The sequence below is a fragment of the Lemur catta genome, chromosome 1 (genome assembly GCF_020740605.2).
Source record: "Lemur catta isolate mLemCat1 chromosome 1, mLemCat1.pri, whole genome shotgun sequence".
Taxonomy (NCBI): Eukaryota; Metazoa; Chordata; class Mammalia; order Primates; family Lemuridae; genus Lemur; species Lemur catta.
The window spans coordinates 89970348-89994360 of NC_059128.1; the positions used below are offsets into that span (position 1 = coordinate 89970348).

The following is a 24013-nucleotide window of genomic DNA, read 5'->3' on the forward strand; positions in this document are numbered from 1 at the left end:
CTAATTTTTGTGTCCCCAGAGCCTAGAAAATTGAAAGAAAAAAATCGGGGGGGGGGAGCCCTTTCCTGGAACAGGTCAGTAAAGGACCCACATACGTTTTATTTGTTACTAACAAAACTTCCAGATGTCAATCTTCTTTGAAAACTGCATGGTCTTAAGAGGAGTCAATTCTAATTAGGAAAAAAAATCACTCTTTCAGGGGCAAGCACTTCCCACTCTAAGCAAAGTGAAGCCAAGTTAGCAAAACCGCAAAGACTTGGCCAATTCAAACACAAGCTAATTTATTATTATTGGCCCAAATTACACACTTTCTTTTGCTGCGCAGGCCAATGTCCACAACCGCACTGACGCCTCCTGTAGGGCGAACGTTTCACCAGTAGCTGGTGAGAAGCACAATAACTCGAATAGATGCCCGCCTTTAAAATCTGCATCTCGTAAGAGATGCCTTCAATTTTTCATGTCACAACCTGGCGAAACAACTCTCCTGAGCCCTTCAGGGACTAGCTCTTTTCCAAATGCTACAACCACCTCCAACTCCCCATGCCCAAGGCTGGGCCACACACGACCCAGCTCGAAGGCGTCACAGCCAAGCGGTCAGCCACCCGCCTTGCCTTTAAAGAAGCCGCGCACGGCCGGAGCTGCCCCGGACTTCAACTTCCGGCCACATAGTGAGAGGATGTTTTCCTACTGGAGCTGAGCCGCGGGGGCGCGCCCGGAGGCCCCGCCCTCCTGGGCACGCCCGCCACGCCCGGCCGTCCGGGCGCCCGCTCCGGCAGGCGCGCGGGCGGGGCGGGGCCGCGTGGGCGGCTGCGGCCTGGTTCGCCTTCGCTGCACAGCGCGCTGTCACGTGGAGACACGCCCCTAGCGGGAGGAGGGGGGGCGCGGCGGCGCGCGCGCGCTTTCAGAACCCTCCCTGGTGACGTGCCTGGCCGAGGCCGCGCTAGGGCGCTGTTGCTGCCAGCGCCGCTGTCATGGCGTCGGAGGCGCTGGCTGAGGAGCACCCGCCTTGGTCTGTATAGAGCGAAGGGCGGGAGGCCCGGTATGGAGAGCGGCCCCGAGAGCCTGCAGCCGCTAGAAGACAGAGTGGCGGCCGGGCCAGCGCCAGGGACAGGTTCTCTGCAGGAAGGGCGACCGGAGACCAGGCTTGCAGCTGGGGATGGTCCTGGGGTATGGGCGGCGGAGAGCGGCGGCGAGAATGGGCAGGGGGCGGCGGCTGCCGGGAGGAGCCTCCCGGACTCGGCTTCTCCCGCGGGCTCTCCTCAGGTTCCCGGACCCTGCAGCTCCTTCCCGGGCTTGGACTTGAAGGGGAGCGCTTTGGAGAATCTTGCTGCCGCCAAGCCGCCTCTGAGAGGGCAGCACAAGGTGACCGCCTCCCCGGAGACAGCCGAGGCCGGAGTCGGTCATGGGTTGGGTCCGGCGGGAGACGCGGGAGCTCGCCCGGATCCTGCCGGCACCTGCCGGGCAGAGTTGGCGGCCGCCGGCTCCGAAGAGCCAAGCAGCGCTGGCGGCTTCAGCAGCAGTTGCAGCGACCCGAGCCCTCCTGGGGAATCGCCGAGCCTGGACTCCCTGGAGTCGTTCTCTAACCTACATTCTTTCCCCAGTAGCTCCGAGTTTAATAGTGAGGAGGGAGCAGAGAACAGGGTCCCAGAGGAGGAGGAAAGCGCGGCGGTGGTGCCCGGGGCTGTCCCTCTGTGCCGAGAGGAGGAGGCGGAGACCGCTCAGGTGCTGGCGGCCTCCAAGGAACGCTTTCCGGGACAATCTGTGTATCACATCAAGTGGATCCAGTGGAAGGAAGAGAACACACCCATCATCACCCAGAATGAGAATGGACCCTGCCCTTTGCTGGCCATCCTCAATGTTTTGCTCCTGGCCTGGAAGGTACAATCTGCAGCTTTTTACTTCCTACAGCTTTTGGGGAGGGGGAAAACGGGGTGAGGGAGCTGCTGCTCGTCAGGTGATAACTCTTTATTTTCTCATTCATCAGTTACCTTCTTAAATGAAATTCAGTCCAGAACTTCCATGTTGAAGGAATATATATCTATATATACAAGAAAGAATTGCCCCAACCTAAAGTCTCGCTTGTAATGTTTAAGTACGAGTTAAATATTCAGTCGTGGTTGATATACTTACAAACGAAAAGGACTTAGAGCATCTTAAACCTTATGATTATTTTAAACTATATTTTCTTATGTTATTCCTTCTTATTGACTTTACCACATATGCAGAAGAGTGAGGAATTGGAGAAAGTGATATTCAGAAGTTACCATCAATCCATAATATCATGGATTAAGTTTTGATGGTTATGTTTAGTCTATTTTCCAACTAATATGCTTGCCCCATTTGGGCGAAGATACTTAAGGGAATGGTGATAGGGAAGATGTGGCTCTTTAGACAAATTCCATTTAAGGAAAAGCATTGGTCTGAGACCCAGTTACCATAACTTCTTGGTTTTCAAAGATTGTTTTCATTTTATGCATGATTTTTACTTGCCTCATTTCTTTGGCTCTACTTAAATGTTTTGGCATTATTACCAGTAACATGTATCAGAATGTGTTAAGGGAGCTAAAACTGTAACAACTAAAATAAGAAAAGATATATGTAAGGTGAAGGAGAAAAAAGGGATGGGCTTTAAAAAATAAGTGTATTGAGCACTCAGAGTGAGTTATCTGTAAATGAAGTGTCTTATTTAAGCTTGCAGTTTTAGGGTGCTGAAAAGGTGCATCTCATAGCACCTATTTTATTTTCAAATTGATAATTATATCTGTAGATAAAATGTTCCCTAGGAAAAATAACCTCGATTATTCTGACCAGTTAGGAAGAAAGTCAGTATCAAGAATAGTATGTATTACATGCCTTCATCTTCCTATTACTAGCAAGGGCTGATACAAAAAAAAACAAGATTAGAAACCTTGCCATTATCTGGTGCATAATGACACTCAGATGTTTTGAGTGAAGACAGTGCCTGCTCTTGAAGGGCTGTCAAACTATCTGGGATTGCAGCATTGACTTACTTGAAACTGTTAAAGAACGATAAATACTAGGTTGTAGGAAACAAATGGAAATGCATTAAATATCCGAAAGGGAAAAATTTCCCTTGGTCTGGCATAGGAATTTGTGTGTTTTGAACCAAACTTTTAAGGAATAGAATGTTGGAGAATAATAGAAAATAAAGTTGAAAAGGTGAAGAAGAGCCACTGGACAGAGGCTCTTGACTAGGGAGTTAGACTTGGTCCTATGAACCAGTCTCTTTTATAGGAAGGAATAACTATTAGTTTCCTTTAGGATTTTTCTTTTCTCAGTTTCTATATGGTACTGCAGAAGTTCAGAGGAAACAGCAAGTACTGTGGTCTGGAGTATTTGGGGATAGAAGAATATTGAACTGACACATTCAAGAGTCAAGTTCAGTTCAAGTTCAAACATTCAATGATCAAATGTTTGGGTTCCCACTGTGTGTGAGGTACTAAAAATACAAAGATGTGTGTATACAAGTCTGATGCAAGTCTGCCCTCATGTAGCTACTATCTAGTGGGGTGGCAGACATATAAACAATGATTACAGTGCAATGTGACAAGCTCTAATGTGCTATGGAAAGTACAGAGAAAAGGGTAATTGGGGGTGGGCCGACTTCATAGAAGAGATAACCTGTGAACCCAGTCTGAAAGAAGAGTGAGAGAAGGCCTTCTGGCAAAGGGAATATATATTCAAAGTTGCTGTAGCTATAAAGAGTTTGCTCTATTTGGGACCACCAAACTTGGTTGAAGTGTGGTGCAGGAGGGGAAGGAAATGGTAATAGCAGGAAATAAAATCAATAGGTTAGGTCAGACTAAGTGAGCAGGCATGCTGATGAATTTGGAGATTATTTTGTAAACCTGTGGTTCTCAGCCTTTTTTCTCTCTCTGGCCTATTGATGCACACAGGTATCAGTCATAAGTAATCATTAATGATTGTTAGGGAGATGGATTAGAGAACCAAAGTAGAGTAGCATTCGCAAAGTGAGCTAGGGTTTCTAGAGGTCAAAACTATTTTCATAATAATGCTAAGATGTTATTTGCCTTTTTCACTCTCATTCTCTCTCAAGTGTCAGTGGAGTTTTCCAGGCTGCATGATGTGTGATGATATTGTTCTGTGTATTCTTGTGTTTTAAATTTTTCTCAATTTTAATTTCCAATATGGTAGATATTTGATAGCTATAACCCACATAGACAAAAGCTGTTTGGGGGTCCTCAATAATTTTTAAGACCGTTAATGACTCTGAGAACTAAAAGTTTGAGAAATACTGTGGTAGAGAGAAATAGTAAATAGAGTGTGAAGGTAGTTGTCAGATTTCAGAGGACACATTGCTAGAGGTGTTTAGACTTTATATGTAGCTGATAATAGAGCTGTTATAAATTGCTGGATAAAGGAATGACATGAAGAGAGTGGTCTTTTAGTTTGACAGTAGGCTAGAGGTAAGATTGTTGTGAGATTATCAGGAAGAATGGATGAGGATAGCTCTTTTAGATAGGGAGTTTTTTGCCCCCTTTCTTTGATGAGGATAATGTAGCAATCCTGATGATTAATTCATCATTAACTGGCTATAATAAATGAAGGAAATAACGCAGTTTTTTCAAATCTGGGTAATAGAGATTGGTTGTGTCTTTCAAAAGATAGGGAAGGTATAAAGGGAATCATTTTAGGTGGGAAAGTTATTGCCAAAGTTTGGTTGTGTCAAGTTGGAAATGTCTGCTAATAGGACATAAAAATATAAATGTTCATTTCGGTGCTAGAAGCATGGACTGGGTCTCAGGAAAGAGGCCAAAATTATAGAGAAAAATTGAATTGGGGAATTATTGTATAGATGTAAGTATAGTAATTATGGGAATAAATGAATTCTCCATAGAAAGTAGTAAGCAATAATTCTCAGCGTTTTTCCATCCCAACATATGTGAGGAGTGACAAATTGCCAGCAGAAGCATCCTCCCTATCCTGCCACTATTTTCCACTCCCTCTCTTCCCCTACCCCATTCCTGTAGACATAGAGAAAAGAGAGGTAGAAAGATTAAAGAGTAGGGGGAGAATGTTAAAGGTAAGAGAATGAAAAACCAGCCTAGGCACAATTTGAGATGTGGAAGGAGAACTAGAAATAGGACAATGTCATGATAGTAGTCAGTAAAAGAGAATGTAATAAAAATGTGGCACATTACTGTTGTCAAATGCAACAGCATCGAGAAGCTGATAGAGTAGGAAAGATTTTGCCAAAAAGGACAGGAGTAGGGGCAAGGTCACTGAAAAATCAGGGTAATATGGAATGCTCAGAATAGGTGGTAAAAGTCTCTTCAGAGGAACAACAATCTCATTTTCTGAAGTAATGGAAGAAATAGGGCACAGAAAATACAATCATGTTAAGAGAGAGAGGTAGATGGAAATTGAGGCCTCATAGTTTCCATTTTGGCACTATAACTTGAATTCATGAGTAACAACTATTGAACTCATCAGCAATTAAGGTTGTAAAGCATTGAAGGGGGGTGGATTTTATAAGAAAAGCATATTGCATTTTAAAGAAGTTCTAATCTCAGTGGAGATTATTCTTAGGAATTTGAGGCAAAACAGAAAGACTGCCAGTTAGTAGCTAATGGATAAGTTGAGGTATTTAAAAACTGTTAGTATATCAATTTTATAAATTTTGCTTTATTTTTTGGTTGTTCCTTAGTAGTTCTCTTATTCCTGCAAATAGGTGTAGGAAGAATGACTAGGGTTATCAGGACTTAGGCTTTTCAAGGGCTGACTCATGGAGGGTTAATGGAATTAGAGAGTTGACAGTGAAAGAGTTGATCATCTCTTTGGGGAAGGGGATGAAAACATGAGAAAATCAGTAGACTGAACAAATTGGGAGGATCTGAGCAATTCAAAGGAAGTGAGTACAGTGGTTCTGATGAGAGGTGACAGTTAAAATTATCAAATGGGTAAGTACTGAGTTGAAAGTGTTAGTTTAGGACTGATAGAGAGTAGATGATCATTCATAATCTATTAAATAATTGAGCTGTAATCCAACAAATCAAGAAAGAAGGAAATCTTTTCACTGACTCATGCTCAAATTTGTAATTCTGTTTCATTGACACCAGGTAAATCTACCTAAATTTATGTTGTAAAGAATACATTTTTGGCTTGGTGCGGTGGCTCACATCTGTACTCCTAGCACTCTGGGAGGCCGAGGTGGGTGGATCATTTGAGCTCAGGAGTTCAAAACCACCCTGAGCAAGAGCAAGACCCTGTCTCTACTAAAAAATAGAAAGGAATTAGCTGGACAACTAAAAATATACAGAAAAAATTAGCCGGGCATGGTGGCACATGCCTGTAGTCCCAGCTACTTGGGAGGCTGAGGCAGAAGGATTGCTTGAGCCCAGGAGTTTGAGGTTGCTGTGAGCTAGGCTGATGCCACGGCACTCTAGCCGGGGTGACAGAGCAGGACTCTGCCTCAAAAAAAAAAAAAAAAAAAAAGAATACCTTTTCATTTTGCTTCTTTATTTTAGAGTATATTTGATTTTTAATAGTTTTAAAAAATCTTAGTTTAGCTGTAAAAAATAATGTTATCTTTATAGGCATATTTGAGAGGTATGATCCATTTAATTAGGTATGCTTATAAAAATCAACAAATCAGAAGGTATATAAAATATTAATTTTAGTTTCTGATGATACTGGCCTTATAAATGTTGAAGCTGAGTGATGGGTACTTGCCAATTACTTTTCTACTTTATGTATGATTTAAATTTTGCATTATAAAACTTTTTTTTTTTTGGTAAGAGACAGGATCTTACTCTATTACCCAAGCTGTGGTGCACTAGCCCCATTGCAGCTCACTGTAACCTTGAACTCCTAGACTCAAGCAGTCCTCCCACCTCTGCCTCCTGAGTAGCAGCAGGGACTATAGGTACACACCACCATGTCCAGCTTAAAACATTTTTAAAAGAATTTTTGCCTGAATTTTTTTTTTTTCTTTTTTTTTGAGACAGGGTCTCACTCTGTCACCCAGGCTAGAGTGCAGTGGCGTCATCATAGTTCGCTGCAACCTCAAACTCTTGGGCTTGAGCAATCCTTCTACCTCAGTCTCCCAAGTAGCTAAGACTATAGGCTCGCACCACCATGCCGGGCTAATTTTTCTGGTTTTTTTGTAAATAAGGAGTGTCACTCTTGCTCAGGCTGGTCTCGAACTTCTGACCTCAAGCAGTCCTCCCTCTTGCCCTCCCAAAGTGGTAGGATTATAGGCGTGAGCCATTGTGCCTGGCCTTGCCTTAATATTTTTATGTTTATAAAGGTATTACTTTAATAATAGAGGGAGTTCCTACTTTACCATACTTTTCTTTTGGAAAGAATATTGTAGGTTATGAGTCCAACACATGCAAAAAAACTTACGTATAACCTATACATCGTGATAGAGGATGTGTAGTATTATAATATTTAATCATTATGTTGGTATTAGCATTTTAATAGAAGAATGAATGCACTGTTCTAATTTAAGATGCTGCATTGCATCTCCTGTCCTCCCTAACCCTTTCGGATAGGGAATTCTTTTCTCCATTTTCTCTCTTTGCTGTTCCAGGTCAAGGGAGGAATGTTAGGGTACTGAATGTTAGGGTACTGAAACAAGATTTTTTATATTAAGCTGGTTTCTCCAAACGTCAAACCTAGAAACTATAAAATAAAGATTGATACATTTGAGTCTGTAAAATATAAAAAAGCTTAAAATTAAAGCAGCAAAGACAAAAAGATACCCACACACACACCAAAAAAACAAAGACAAAAAGACAAAGACAAAAAGATACCCACACACACACCCCATAAAAACCATAAACTAAATCAAAACCTGCACAATAAAAACTGAGGGAAATATTTGCCAGATTATATGCCCAAGGGCTAATTTCTTTTTCCTTTTTTATTTTTTTATTTTTTTATTTTTTATTTATTTATTTTTTGAGACAGAGTCTCGCTTTGTTGCCCGGGCAAGAGTGAGTGCCGTGGCTTCAGCCTAGCTCACAGCAACCTCAAACTCCTGGGCTTCAGCGATCCTACTGCCTCAGCCTCCCGGGTAGCTGGGACTACAGGCATGTGCCACCATGCCCGACTAATTTTTTCTATATATATTTTAGTTGGCCAGATAATTTCTTTCTATTTTTTTAGTAGAGACGGGATCTCGCTCTTGCTCAGGCTGGCTTTTTTTTTTTAAATAATGTCTTTTATTTTCAATTTGCTGTACCATAAGATTCTAAGCTTTTTTTTTTTTTATGAGACAGAGTCTTGCTCTGTCACCTGGGCTACAGTACAGTGGTGTTATTGTAGCTCACTGTAAACCTCAAACTCCTGGGCTCCCGTAATCCTCCTGCCTCAGCCTCCCAAGTAGCTGGGACTACAGGCCTGTACCACCCCACCCAGCTAATTTTTCTATTTTTTGTAGAGACGGGATCTCACTCTCACTCAGATTGGTCTCAAACTCCTGGCCTTAAGCAATCCTACTTGGACTCCCAGAGTGCTAGAATTACAGGCGTGAGCCACCTGGCCCTAACGGCTAATTTCTTAATTTACACAGAGTCCTTATAAATTAGAAAGAAAAAAATGAGCAACACAATGGCAAAATGAGTAAAAGGCCATTCAGAGAAAATTCAAAGTTCAAACGGACATATCCTCTGTCTAATTATCATCTGGAAAGTGAGGTACATGAGGATGAGGTACATGAAGGTACATGAGGTACATGAAGATGAGCTACTTGCCAGGGATGAGGTTTTGCTCTGCTTCTCCCTCCCTCTTTGATGACGTTTCTTTTCTCATATCCTTTTCACACAGACTTCTTGCTTCCGACTAGGTTTTGCTTTTTCCCCTGACTTGTAGGAACATTGTAATCATGCAAATTTTCTCTTTTCCTAAATTAAGCATAAAGCTCTTTTGAGGTTTTCCATGTGTGTTTACTTATAAAAGAAAAACAGATGGTGAGCCAAAGGTTCCATCTTAGCCTCTGCCCACCCTGTTTTTAAATATAGATCCTGTAAGAAGAGATTAAAACTTCACACAATAGTGGATTTTTGTTTACACAAAAGATTTAAGTAACATTTCTGAGGCTTTCATTCCCAGTCTCTCCCAAGAATTAGAATTGATGTTGTATCTTTGGATTTGTGAGATGAAGTAGATAGGGCTGATGATAGGATGAATACTGCCAGTGAGTGGTTACCCTCTTATCAGTGACAGATGTATTCATTTTCTCCTCTCCCCTGGATATGAGTAGTCCTTACATGAAAAACCTTCCCACTCCCCATTCAACTTTGTTGAGTTCTAAATGAAGGACATTTGGGCACAGGTAGTACCAGCAATCTTAGGTTTTTGAATAATAATACTAAGTATTCAATTATTTTGTGTCCAGGTACTGTGCTAAGTATTTTCTGTGCATTTTATGTATTTTCTCTCAATTTTCTCAACCACATCATGAAATCTTTATTTAGATATTGTTCCCACTTTACATATGTAGCAAATCGAGATGCATAAGGTTGAAATAACTTGCCCAAGGTAAAATTATCACCTACTCCAGAATCTGAGCGCTCTTTCAGGATATTTGATTGGGAAAATAAAGTTCCAGATACAAATAAGCACAGTGGACAATAGATCTGGCACAAAACAGAGTGGGAGAGCCAGTGATTGAATCAGAGAAGCAGAAATATACTTCACGATTCCTTAGATTGAATCTCGGGGATCTGGCACCATTTGCTCTTTGTATGGACTCCTTCCACTTTTAGTCCCCTGTACTTTGTCCCATGTCTTCTGAAGTATCTGACACTTCTAATTTCAGAGTCTTTCTTGAGTTCTATGGTGAATAAGCTTGCCTTTCCCAGCACAGTTTATTAAATACATTCTTGGATTTTTTCAATAGTAACTTTGGTCTCTACTGCCACTATCCTAGTTTAGGCCTTCATCTCTCACCTGGACTACCTCAGTAGCCTTTTAACTGGTCTCTTGTCTTACCCTATTCCTATCCATCTTTCAAGCAATTAATGTAAAAGTTTCACTGTCAGTTTTTCTTTAGGGAGAATTTTCAGCATGGTAAGTTTGCTGAGTTTCTTAAATATAAGTAATGAATTTTGAACTGAAAATACTGCCTTTTACTAGTAAATCTTGTATTAGTAAATCTCACTCTAGCAACATTCTTCATGCTCCAAAACACTTTGATGTGCATATAAAATAGGACATTCTTGAAAATTTAATATGTGTGACTGTATCTGCAGTTTCTGACAGTTTTAAATAGGCCTTGGTGTGACTCTGACAATGGGATCTAAATTATTATTATTATTTTTTTTTTTTTTTTTTTTTTTGAGACAGAGTCTCACTTTGTTGCCCAGGCTAGAGTGAGTGCCATGGCGTCAGCCTAGCTCACAGCAACCTCAAACTCCTGGGCTCAAGTGATCCTACTGCCTCAGCCTCCCGAGTAGCTGGGACTACAGACATGCACCACCATGCCCGGCTAATTTTTTTCTATATATATTTTTAGTTGGCCAGATAATTTATTTCTGTTTTTAGTAGAGACGGGGTCTCGCTCCGGCTGGTCTTGAACTCCTGACCTCGAGCGATCCACCCGCCTCGGCCTCCCAGAGTGCTAGGATTACAGGCGTGAGCCACCGCGCCCGGCCTAAATTATAAAAATTGATGTTAGCTGGGCATGGTGGCTCATGCCTGTTATCCCAGCACTTTGGGAAGGCAAGGCAGGAGGATTGCTTGAGGCCAAGAGTTCGAGACCAGCCTGAGCAAGAGTGAGACCCTGTCTCCATTAAAAAAACAGAAAGAAATTAGCTGGACGACTAAAAATATATAGAAAAAAATTAGCCAGGCATGGTGGTGCATGCCTGTAGTCCCAGTTACTTGGAAGGCTGAGGAAGGAGGATCGCTAGAGCCCAGGAGTTTGAGGTTGCTGTGAGCTAGGCTGATGCCAGGGCACTCTAGCCCGGGCAACAGAGCGAACCAAAAAAAAAAAAAAATGCTTGTCAAGTCCAGTAGTGAGAAGGGAGGAAAAGAGTAGAACAAAGAGTTCAATCTGTAACTGACTGTGAACAATCGAGATAACTCACTACCTTCAGACCAGCCTTATTTCTTAGTTATTGCTAAGTCCTCTGTATTTACCTTCCCCCTTAGAATATCAAGATCTTAGTTAACATTATCACTTTTAGGATGTTTTACATTCCTGTTATAAGATTTTATTAATACTTTAAACAGAAAGTTTTGTTGTTTTTATTTTGGGCCTTGCTTGAGTCTCTCCTCAAATATACTCTTTTTTTTTTTGTTTTGTTTAGAAGTGGGGTCTCACTATTTTGCCCAGGCTGGCCTCGAACTCTTGGGCTCTAGCAATCCTCCTGCTTCAGCCTCCTTGAGTAGCTGAGACTACAGATGCATGCCACTATACCTGGCTCAACTTCACTGTTTAAATGATTAAGAATTACAGAATAATTAAGTGAAATTAATGAGGTTTTACCTTATAGTGGAATATTTGGAGTTGGAGTAGCTATTTTCTTTTATTAATTTAAATATTCTTATTATGCTTATATTAATAATTTCCTCAGGAAATCTAGTCAATACAATAAAATCTTATTTATATAATAGGACATTATTTATTTTCCTAGATAATAAAAATTTAATTTTATTTGACTTCTGTTAATTTGCAGCTATGTGTTAATATATGCTGAGAAGCTTTGCCCAAATTTTAGGAAGACTGTTTACTCAAGAGAGTACCTTCCAAGTATCCTTATGTATATGCAGTACTTATTTATTTATGAACAATATATTATAGATTATTACTAAAAGAGGTTATACTTGATTTGTTACTTTTTTTATTATAAAAGTTAAAATTTAGAGATTCAGACAGAATGCCACTATTGTTAATTCTGTATTTTTTCCAGTTATCCTATAACCTGTTTCTTCTTTAATAAAATCTAAAAAGACAAAGGAGTACAAATCTTAAGTCATTAACAAAACCCTTAGCACTCAATTTGGAGGCTATGGTGGTAGAGGAAATCAAAAAGCAAAGCAGACTTTCAGGAAGATCTTCATTTTGTGGCTAAAAAAGTAATTGAGATCTATTGAGGGCTCCAAAGAATTAGTGTAAAGTAGGCATTTCTTCACTTTTTTTTTTTTTTTTTTAAAGAGACAGGGTCTCACTTTGTTGCCTAGGCTGCTGGAGTGCAGTGGCACAATCGTAGCTCACTGGCAAGCTCAGTGCAGCCTCGAACTCCTGGGCTTAGGCAATCCTCCTGTCTCAGCCTCCAGAGTAGTTAGGACTATAGGCATGTACTACCATGCCTAATCCTTCTGCCTCAGCCTCCCGAGTAGCTGGGACTACAGGTATGTGCCACCATGCCCAGCTAATTTTTTCTATATGTTTTTAGTTGTCCAGCTAATTTCTTTCTATTTTTTTATTTTTTGTTGCCCAGGCTGGTCTGGAACTCCTGGCCTTAAGCAGTCCTCTGGCCTCAGCTTCCCAAAGTGCTGGGATTACCAAGAGTGAGCCACCATATCCACCCTGCTGTAATTCCTCACCATTACACTCTTTTGTTTTAATAAATATCCAAAGTATTTTACTGGCTAAGAGTCAGGAAATGAATATACCACTGAGTATGCTTGTGAATAAGTGAGTTAAAATGTTTGTGTACTTGTTGTCCCCCTTCTGAAATCAGTATAGAGGTTGCCATTTCCCATTTCAAATGTTTGAAGTAAGACATGGTAGGCAGTTGCTATTTGAAAATGTCAAGATTAAACCCCAAAATCATCTGTTTGTAGATATCTAGGATTGTACAATGCATATCCCAAATTCATATACTTGTTAGAGCCTTGGTTTCTTATTTTGACACCTTTATAGTAGGATGACTGTAGTAACCAAAGGAGAGGATAAGCTATTTGGTAAAATTTTGTAGTGAATACATTTCTGTGTGAATCTGTTGAAGTATAGAATGTATATGCCTTTTTTTTTTTTTTTTTTTTTTTTTGAGACAGAGTATCGCTCTGTTGCCCAGGCTAGAGTGCTGTGGCATCAGCCTAGCTCACAGCAACCTCAAACTCCTGGGTTTAAGCAATCCTTCTGCCTCAGCCTCCCGAGTAGCTGGGACTACAGACATGCACCACCATGCCCGGCTAATTTTTTCTATATGTTTTTAGTTGTCCAGCTAATTTCTTTCTATTTTTTTAGTAGAGACAGGGTCTCACTCTTGCTCAAGCTAGTTTTGAACTCCTGACCTCAAGCGATCTTCCTGCCTTGGCCTCCCAGAGTGCTAGGATTACAGGTGTGAGCTACCGTGGCTGGCCTAGATCTTAATTTAAGAAACATTTTGGGGTATAAATGAAACTTTGAGGTTAGTCTGAAACTGAAAGTTTGGTTTTTACAATATAAACTTCCGTGGTTTAAATATCAGACCTTCAAAAGTGGTATTGAAGGCCGGGCGCAGTGGCTCACGCCTGTAATCCTAACACTCGGGGAGGCCGAGGCGGGAGGATCGCCCAAGGTCAGGAGTTCGAGACCAGCCTGAGCAAGAGCGAGACCCCGTCTCTACTAAAAATAGAAAGAAATTATATGGACATCTAAAAATATATATAGAAAAATTACCGGGCATGGTGGCACATGCCTGTAGTCCCAGCTACTCGGGAGGCTGAGGCAGGAGGATCACTTGAGCCCAGGAGTTTGAGGTTGCTGTGAGCTAGGCTGATGCCAGGGCACTCTAGCCCGGGCAACAAAGTGAGACTCTGTCTCAAAAACAAAATTTTTTAAAAAAAGTAGGCCGGGCGCTGTGGCTCACGCCTATAATCCTAGCACTCTGGGAGGCCGAGGCGGGTGGATCGCTCGAGGTCAGGAGTTTGAAACCAGCCTGAGCAAGAGTGAGACCCCGTCTCTACTAAAAAAATAGAAAGAAATTAGCTGGCCAACTAAAAAAATAATATATATATAGAAAAAATTAGCCGGGCACGGTGGCACATGCCTGTAATCCCAGCTACTCGGGAGGCTGAGGCAGAAGGATTGCTTGAACCCAGGAGTTTGAGGTTGCTGTGAGCTAGGCTGACTCCACGGCACTCACTCTAGCCCAGGCAACACAGCAAGACTCTGTCTCAAAAAAAAAAAAAAAAAGTAGTATTGAAGCACCTTGATAGAATATTATATAATAACAGTTAAAATCATCTAACACAGAGATCAGCAAATTTTTCCATAAAGGACCAGATAGTAAATATTTTAGGCTTCTGCATGCCATACTATCTCTGTTGCAGAGATTCAACTCTGTCATTGTAGTGCAAAAGCAGCCAAAGACAAATTAAACAAATGAGAGTGTGTTCCAAAAAACTTTATTTAGAAAAACAGGCAGTGGATCATAATTTGCCAATGAATTTCAATTTAAAAATATTGTATATAGGACCTCTGTGTACTTTCTGCTCAATTTTTCTGTAAACATAAAACTACTCTGGCCAGGCGCGGTGGCTCACGCCTATAATCCTAGCACTCTGGGAGGCCGAAGCGGGCGGATCGTTTGAGCTCAGGAGTTTGAGACCAGCCTGAGCAAGAGCGAGACCCCGTCTCTACTAAACATAGAAAGAAAATTATACGGACAGCTAAAAATATATATAGAAAAATTAGCTGGGCATGGTGGCGGATGCCTGTAGTCCCAGCTACTCAGGAGGCTGAGGCAGGAGGATTGCCTGAGCCCAGGAGTCTGAGGTTGCTGTGAGCAAGGCTGACACCACAGCACTCTAGCCAAGGCAACAGAGTAAGACTCTGTCTCAAAAAAAAAAAAAAACTACTCAGAAAAAGTCTATTAATTCTTTAAAAATATGTCACAGACGATAAAACTAATTTAGAATGAAATAATGATCAAAACCTCCAAGACATGTCTTGGTTTTTACTGAGTGATAAATCTACTGGATGACTAAATCATAAGCATCAGCTGTCATGTATGCTTACAGAAGTTCTCAAACTGTTCTGTTTTACAGGGATCTTTTTATAAATTACTCATTGGTCGGACGCGGTGGCTCACACCTGTAATCCTAGCATTCTGGGAGGCCGAGGCAGGTGGATCGCTCGAAGTCAGGAGTTTGAGACCAGCCTGAGCAAGAGTGAGAACCCGTCTCTACTAAAAATAGAAAGAAATTATCTGGCCAACTAAAAACATATATAGAAAAAATTAGCCGGGCATGGTGGCACATGCCTGTAGTCCCAGCTACTCGGGAGGCTGAGGCAGTAGGATCACTTAAGCCCAGGAGTTTGAGGTTGCTGTGAGCTAGCCTGATGCCATGGCACTCACTCTAGCCCGGGCAACAGAGTGAGACTCTGTGTCAAAAAAAAAAAAAAAAATTACTCATTGATTGGCCAGGCATGGTGGCTCATGCCTGTAATCCTAGCACTCTGGGAGGCTGAGGCAGGAGGATCACTCGAGGTCAGGAGTTCGAGACCAGCCTGAGCAAGAGCGAGACCCTGTCGCTAGTAAAAATAGAAAGAATTATCTGGACAACTAAAAATATATAGAAAATATTAGCTGGACATGGTGGCGCATGCCTGTAGTCCCAGCTACTTGGGAGACTGTGGCAGGAGGATCACTCAAGCCCAGGAGTTTGAGGTTGCTGTGAGCTAGGCTGACACCACGGCACTCACTCTAGCCTGAGCAACAAAGCAAGACTCTGTCTCAGAAAAATAAAAAATAAATTACTCATTGATTAAAACAAAATTGTGACATGCCATTATCACATTTGATAACACGAACACCTAGAGCATCTTCTTCAACACTTGGGAAGTTATTGGAGAAATTGATGATTTAAATGATTTCGTTGGTTAAACAGAAAATAATTCCTGAAGAATTTTCAATTATTATTCTTCTGTTATTGATATACTAATTATTTTCCTTGAATTTCCTTCCTGCAGTGTTTATTTTTCTTCGATTCTATGAATATACCACAGAGTATGCTTGTGAATGTCAATTAAAATATTTATGGTTATTTACAGTAATATCTGTGTGACTCATCTAATAATTCATTTGAAAAATTAAGTTAGACTAATGTGTTGTTGCAGTTGGATAAGTTTTAATGGATTTTCTGGGTTTTTTAGCTTAAATATGACTATAATACATTTATTTACTTTTAACCTTTTTATTTTGAATTATACCAAATACAGAAAAGTACATGAAACAGATGTTCAGGCAGGTTGTGGTGACAAGCACCTGCAGTCCCAGCTACTCAGGAGGCTGAGGCAGGAGGGTCGCCTGAGCCCAGGAGTTTGAGGTTGCAGTGATTTATGATGACATCGCTGCACTCTAGTCCAGGCGACAAAATGGGACTCTGTTGCAAAAAAAAAAAAAAAAAAAAAACGCACAAGTGTTCAGTTTAACAAGTTGTTATAAAGCAAACATCAGTGGAACTACTATAGCAGGTGAAGATATAGAGCATTGCAAGCACCACAGAAACCCCTTATATATGACCCTCTCCAATTATAACTCCTTCCCTTTACCCTGAGGAGTAGTCATAATCCTGATTTTTATAGTATTCATTTCTTTTTAGTTTTATCACATGAATGTGTAGCTCTAAACAATATAGTTTAATTTTGTCTGTTTTTAAACTTTGCATTATAAATAGAATCATGTAGTACAAATTCTTCAGTGTGTGCTAATACTTTAATACTGTATTCATTTTGGCCATTCAACAATAAAAGTAGCCAAAGTAGACTGAAGTAATGGGATACTGAGCTGTGTTCAAACTTGTCTTCAATAAAACTGCTCCATGGGTGACCTGTTACATGATTAGTGCCTTTTCTTGCCCTTTAAACACATTTCTACCATGCAGAACACTGTTACAGGTGCCTAATGACAGTTATGGCAGGTGATGAAAGGTATAGCATTTGGCATGGAAAACAGATTTCTCAATGTTGCTTTAAGACCTTACATTGCCCTGTAAAATCACGTAAATTTTATGGTTAGGATTGGTTTTCTATATTTTATAAAGATTAATTATAAAGATTCCAATAAATGTAAATGTTAATGTACATATATATAGTAGATATATACACATAAATACTTGTCTTCCCACCTGCAAGAAACACTTTAGTCACCTAAAACATTTGATTTTATAGAAATAATACTTTGTTTTTCAGGTGAAACTTCCACCGATGATGGAAATCATAACTGCTGAGCAGCTGATGGAATATTTAGGTTAGTGTTGAAAAGTGGATGATTGTATGTCTCTTTCAAAGTAAAACAAAGTTTTCAAAGCTAATATATTACCCAGTCTCACCTTTCTGAAGTGCTATTAAGTAATCTATTTTAAAATTATAGAATCTGTTAATTAATAATTTTTTATCAGTATGTTCTTGAATGTTATAGTCTTCTTACTGACCAATAATAAAATTCTGTAATGTAAATAAGGAAACTGGGTGACATCTAGAAAACAGGATACATATTCCAATAAATTATAGAATGGGAGATGCACAGAATCTCTGACATTGCATGTAGAAGGATTTCAAAAATATTGGGTAGACTTAATTAAAGGCAAAGAAGGTGACTTAGAGCATTGCTACCCAAAGTATGATTCATGGACCTATGCTAATCTGTGAAATGCTGTCAGTCTGCAGTGAGATAGGAGCACGTATGAGGATGTAAAGCATTTACATTAGTAAGCACAGTTTAGTTCATCTGAAATTTTTTCCATAGGAAAATTTTCTTGATGAAGGAAGCAGTATATTGAATTGCATTCTTAGACCAGCTTCTTCTTTCAAAATAGACCAGTAATACAGTTTTAGACTGGCTACATTGAGTTGAATTTAGAGAGCAGACATTTTAACATCACATTGTGGTCTTTTATAATTTGGCAAATAATTTATATATTTACACTATTACCAAATCAGAAATCTTAATCTTTATAGTCCTTTTTTTTGTTGTTGTTGTTTTGGAGACAGGGTCTCATTCTATCACCCAGGCTAGAGTGTAGTGGCATCATCATAGGTCACTACAACCTCAAACTCCTAGATTCAAGTGATCCTCCTGCCTCAGCCTCCCAAGCAGCTGGGACTACGGACGTGTGCCACCATGCCCACTCAGCTAATTTTTCTATTTTTTGGCAGAGACAGGGTCTCACTCTTACTCAGCCTGGTCTCGAACTCTTGTCCTCAAGCAATTCTCCTGCCTTGGTCTCCCAAAGTGTTACATTACAGATGTGAGCCACCATGCCCATCCTTTAATCTATATTCTTACAATTTTTTTAGTGATTAAATTTTTATTAAAAAATCTTGTCAACTGATTAGTTTGTCTCCTCCTTCCAGAAAACTAGCTAGCTGTTTTTAGTGAAATATAGACTTAATGAGGTAATTGGGATTACAGCTTTTGGGAGATTCCTTTCTTTATATAATTCATATTGTTTTAATCCCCATTCACTGGATGGAGACCTCATAGTTAAGGATCAATTATTCTGAATACCTATGTATCTGTAAATAAACTTGATTTTTTTTATCCCTCTGTTAGTCTAGCTTAGTAATTCTTAAACTTGTGATTCCTAAATTATGTTTTATGGGGAAAGCTGAAATATGCTTGGTGCTTTTGAGGAATAGCCAGCATAACTGCCAAGGAGTGTCCTAAAGGGAAGTAATAGGAGGTGATATTAGAGAGTTAATAGAGTCAAGTCATATGGGGCTCTGGAGGTTGTTATATAGACTGTGACTTGCTGTGAGTGAGCTCAGAAGCCATTAGAGAATTTTGGACAGAAGACTGTCATGATTTGACTTTCACAAGAATTCTCTAGTTGTTATGTTGAAAATAGACCTTAGGCGGGTAAGGACAGAAACAGGGAGACCAGTTAGGAAGTTATTACAACTAGTAAAAGATAATGGTGGCTTAAAACAAGTTAAGAGACATGGAGGTTATAAGAAGTGGTCAGATTCTGTATATAAAGTTGACAGAATTTGCTGATCAGTTGGATGTAAAGTGAAAGTAGAGTCAAGGGTTACCCCATGGTTTTTGGCGTATACAACTGGAAGGATGGAGGTACCATCAACTGAAATATGAAAAAATGGAAGGAGCAGGCTTAGGGAAGAGTATCAGGATTTTGGTTTTGAGATGTTTATTGACATCCAAGTGGAGATATCAGGAGAGCAATTGGATATATAAACCTAGAGTTCGGAGGAGAGGTCTAGATATGCACTGCACAGTAGAAATTTCTGTGATGATAGAAATGTTCTGTATCTATGCTGTCCAGTTTAGTAGCCACTAGCCACATGTGGCCCTTGAGCTCTTAAAATGTAGCTAATGTGACCAAGGGACTGAATTTTTAATTTTATGTAATTTAAATTAATTTAAATTTCTATAGCCACATGTTGCTACTAGCTACTGTATTTGACAGTACAGGTCTAGTTTGTAAATATACATTTTCAGACAACATATATAAATGGTAGTTAGACTGGGTGAGATCATGAAGGGAGTGAATATTAGATAGAGAAGGGAAAAAGTCAGTGAACTTAGTCCTGAATATGCGAGTGATTAGAAGTTGGTGAAGGAAGAAGAACAGGTGTGCTCAGCCAGATAGAAGAAAAACAGGAGACCATGATTTCCTAGAATCCAAATGAAGGAGTGTTTCAAGGAAGAGGGAGAGATTAGCTGAATCAAATGCTGCTAATAGGTCAAGTAAGATGAAAACTGAAAATTGGCCATTGATTTAGCCATAAGGAAGTCATTGGTAACCTTGACAAGTGCATGGGGTAAAAATCTGACTAGAGATAAGCAGTAATTAGAAACCCTTATACATAGCCAGTAGGAATATAAAATAATGCAGCCACTTTGGGAAACAGTTTGGCAGTTCCTTAAAAAGTTAAACAAAATTACCATATGACCCTGAAATTTCACTCCTAGGTATTTACCCAAGAGAAGTAAAAACATATGTCCACACAAAAACTAGTATAAAAATATTTATAGCAGTATTATTCATAATATCCAAAAAGTGGAAAGAACCCAAATGGCTATCAACTGATGAGCGGATAAACAAATGTGGTATGTCCATACAGTGGAATATTATTCAGCCATAAAAAGGAATGAAGTACTGATTTATGCTATTTACAAGGGTGAACCTTAAAAACGGTTTGCTGAGGAAAAGAAGCCAACTCACAAAAGACCACATACTGTATGATTCCATTTATATGAAATGTCCAGAAAAGGCAAATTTATAGGGACACAAAGTAGATTAGTGGTTTCTTAGGGCTGGGGAGGAGGTGGAGGGAAATGGGGATTAACTGCTAATGGGTACAGGTTTTCCTTTAGGGAAGACAAAAATGTTCTAAAATTAGATCATAATGATAACTTCATAATCCTGTGAATATACTTAGATAGAAAGGGTGTTAGTGAAAAAAATTGAATTGTACAAATGAAATGGGTGAATTATATCATGTGTGAATTATATCTCAATAAAGCTATTTAAGAGAAGAAAAAATTGGAGGAATTGAAAAAAGTACTTTAGACAAATAGAAAAACTAGTCTTAGATACTACAGATGGTTCATCTGTAGCAATAGGACAAAAGATAGAATGTATTAATAAATGCAAGTAGGTAGGTAGATGTAGTTGTATCTTGTAGAAAGTGTCCTGAGTACTTCTGTTTTCTTAGTGAAATAGGAAACAAGTTCATCAACTGGGAGTGAGGATGAGGGAGGAGTTGTTGAAGATAAGAGGGAAGGTATAAAATACTTACCTAGAAGAATGAGAGAGTGAATGGATTGAGAAGATGCAGTATCATTTGGGGACATTACCTTTGAAGTTAGACCAGCCAATATGGTGATATGATTTCTCTGATCACATTCAGCTGCGTAAGTCCAGGCCTGAATTATGGGAGAGCAGGATTTAACCAGAGCTGAGTTTTTGCCTAGTGAGTATGTTGAAGAAAGAATCTAGGTAGGGTATTACAGGTGTGTATGGATAGTAATTATAATAGTGGGCCATAGATTTTAAGCTGCATAAAGAGGAAATATGGATATAAATGTGTTGAAGAAACATGTGATGGGATTAATGGATCCTGATTCCTGATAGAGCTGAAGAATTTTTGGAGCCTGGTAATGACAAGGCCACATTACCATGGGGAATGAGTTTTTTTTTTTTTATTTGTTTTTATAGAGTCTCACTCTGTCGCCCAGGCTGGAATGCAGTGGTGCCATCATGATTCACTGTAACCTTGAACTCCTGGGCTCGAGCAATCCTTCCACGCTAGCCTCAAGAGTAGCTGGGACTATAGGCATGTGCCACCAAGCCTGGCTAATGTTTTCTATCTTTTTGTAGAGACAGGGTCTCACTACAGGCTAATCTTGAACTCTTGGCCTCAAGCAATCCTTCTGCCTTGGCCTCACAAAGTGTTGGGATTACAGACATGAGCCACTGCGCCCCACTGGAAATTAGTTTCTGAAATAAGTTTCTGAAATGAGTTTCTGAATAAGAGTATATGATTTTTGTTGGAGAAGAGGTCAAGAAGCAGAGAGGGCAGGGTATTGGAAGGGTCATCTCTGTGAATATTAAAATTACCAAAAATTGTGGTGGGATTTGTGTCAGAGAGAGAAAGTAAACTAAGAATAAGGAGAATTGGCCTGGAAGTCAGTAGATGACTACAACAAGATAGGTGGATAATGGGTAGTAGTGTAGATGACTACAACAAGATAGGTGGATAATGGGTAGTAGTATCTGATGGCGTGAGTTTTAGTATAGAGCGGGAGAGAGAATGACAGTAAGGAACAAGTAGGTACCTGTTCTACCTCTAGGTTCCCTGGTGAAAGAAGTATGGGAGAGAAAAGAGCTCTCACTTGAAAGGGCTGTAGTGTCATAAAGGCAAAGCCAAATTTCATTTGGATAAGAAGTGAAGAGAACATTCAGAGAAGTTGTTGAATACCTAGGGAATTTTGCTAATGACAGGCCATGAGTTCCAGAGGACACTGATATGCAAGATAAGAATTTAGGAGTCATTAGTATAAAAATGGCATTTAAATCTGTGGAGGTTGATGAGATCATTGAGAGAGAGAGAGAGAGAATAGGCCAGGTGCAGTGGCTCACACCTGTAATCCTAGCACTTCGGGAGGCTGAGGCAGGAGCATCGCTTGAGGTCAGGAGTTTGAGGGTAGCCTGAGCAACAACGAGACCCAGTCTGTACTAAAAATAGAAAAATTAGCCCAGCATGGTGGTGTGCTGATGCAGGATTGCTCAAACCCAGGAGTTTGAAATTGCAGTGAGCTATAATGATGCCACTGCCCTCTAGCCTGGGCAACAAAGCAAGACTTTGTCTCAAAAAAAAAAAAAAAAAAGTATAAAAACTGAAGAGAAGAGGGTCCTCAGGATTGTCCCCTGAAGTTTCCCAGCATGCAGAGATTGGGTAGAGCAGTGTTTCTGTTTTCTTTTCATTTTTGTCCCTCTTTGGAGCCTTTGTAGACATTTTTGTTCAAATTGCCCATTCCAGGACATTTGTTTCTTTTTCTTCTTCTTCTTTTTTTTTTTTTGTAAGATGGGTCTCTGTTGCCCAGGCTAAAGTACAGTGGCACCATCATAGCTCACCATAACCTCAAATTTCTGGGCTCAAGCAATTATCTCACCTCAGCCTCCTGAGTAGCTAGGACTACAGGCATGCACCACCACACCCAGGTAATTTTCAAATTTTTTATGGAGACGAAGTCTCACTATGTTGCCAAGGCTGGTCTTGAACTCCTGGGCTCAAGTCATCCTCCCCCCCTGGCCTCCTAAGGTGCCATTTCAGGACATTTTAATACTGCAGATATACCGTGTTTCTCTGTATGTATTATGGCCCTTTGAAGGCCACAAACCATTATAATATTTAAGATTTTCTTTTGCTCCCTCACCCAAGAATCAGTTTTGCCCCCTTGAAGTCAACATGGCCTCTGCTAAAATGCTTGAAATAGAAGAGAGGGAAATAAGGGAAGAAGTGGCCAGTAAGATAGAAGAGCCGGGAGAGAGTGGGAGAGCAAAGCCAAGAGAAAGGTGGTTGCAGGACTAGTTGGAAACTATTTTAAGCTCAAACTAGAGGAGGAAGTATGTAAGGCCTATTGAAGAAGGGACAGTGAATGAGTTTGTTTTGACTATAGTTGATGAGTCTGTATGTTGTATAGTTATAGGAATAGAGATTGGATTAGGTGGGTTGTGACTAAAGACTCTTGGGAGCCAGGCAGTTTGAATTGACTATAGTAGGATGCTTAATCTAGTTTAATTTCTTAAGTGGGGTAATCAGATGTTAAATATGTGTATATTTTTAAAGGCATATTAATAAGAGAAAGATTTATTTACCATGCCCATGGGGAGAATCACAAAGTGATTACCCTAAATGTATTTTTTAAGATGGTCTGGTTGAAACTAATTAGGAAATAGTAAAAGTAGTCCAGATATGGTGTTGATTCAACAGATATTTGAGTGCCTAATATAAATAATTTAAGTAATGAGGACGTGTATTTCTGAGCCCAGTTTCCTATACAGCTCTTCCATATCCATCTACTCTCTGACCTACTTTCTTTGTTCTCAGATCATGACCATAAATTACCTAAACCTACATTGAGCAACATAGTGGCCATTAGACAGACACATGTGGCTATTGAGTACTTGAAATTGTGGCCAGTGTGAAATGAGAATTGAGATGATCTGTAAATGCAAACTATATACTGGATTTCAAAGATTTAGTTAAAAATATCAGTAATTTTAAAATATTGTATGTTGAAATAATTTTAATATACTAGGTTAAATAAAATATATTATTATTAATAAAATTTCACCTATTTTTGCTTTCTTTAATGTGAGTACTAGAAAATTTTAAATTACATATGGACTCACATTTGTTCTTACATTATATTTCTATTGGACAGTGTTTCTAAACTGTGTAGCCACTCCATAGCTTCTGTTTTCATTCTGGCTTTGCTCTTTTTACTCTTCACAAGTTGATGCTGTTTATCTGACCTCCTCCCTGCTCATTATTACCACCACGCTACTTGCCTCTGTCTGTATACGTTCTCAGACAAAGTGAGCTCTTTTGCCATGA

General features: G+C 39.9%; 1 protein-coding gene across 2 annotated transcripts in view; it reads left to right on the plus strand.

Annotated features, from left to right (window-relative positions):
- The first annotated feature begins 848 nt into the window (after positions 1-848).
- MINDY2 (MINDY lysine 48 deubiquitinase 2) overlaps positions 849-24013 on the plus strand; it is a 67958-nt gene continuing 44793 nt past the window's right edge. For both annotated transcript variants that reach the window (XM_045530274.1, XM_045530283.1), the window contains exons 1-2: positions 849-1878; positions 17117-17174. In XM_045530274.1, the coding sequence (XP_045386230.1) occupies positions 1042-1878; positions 17117-17174 (895 nt within the window). In that variant the 5' untranslated portion in view covers positions 849-1041. The remainder of the gene's footprint in view (positions 1879-17116; positions 17175-24013) is intronic.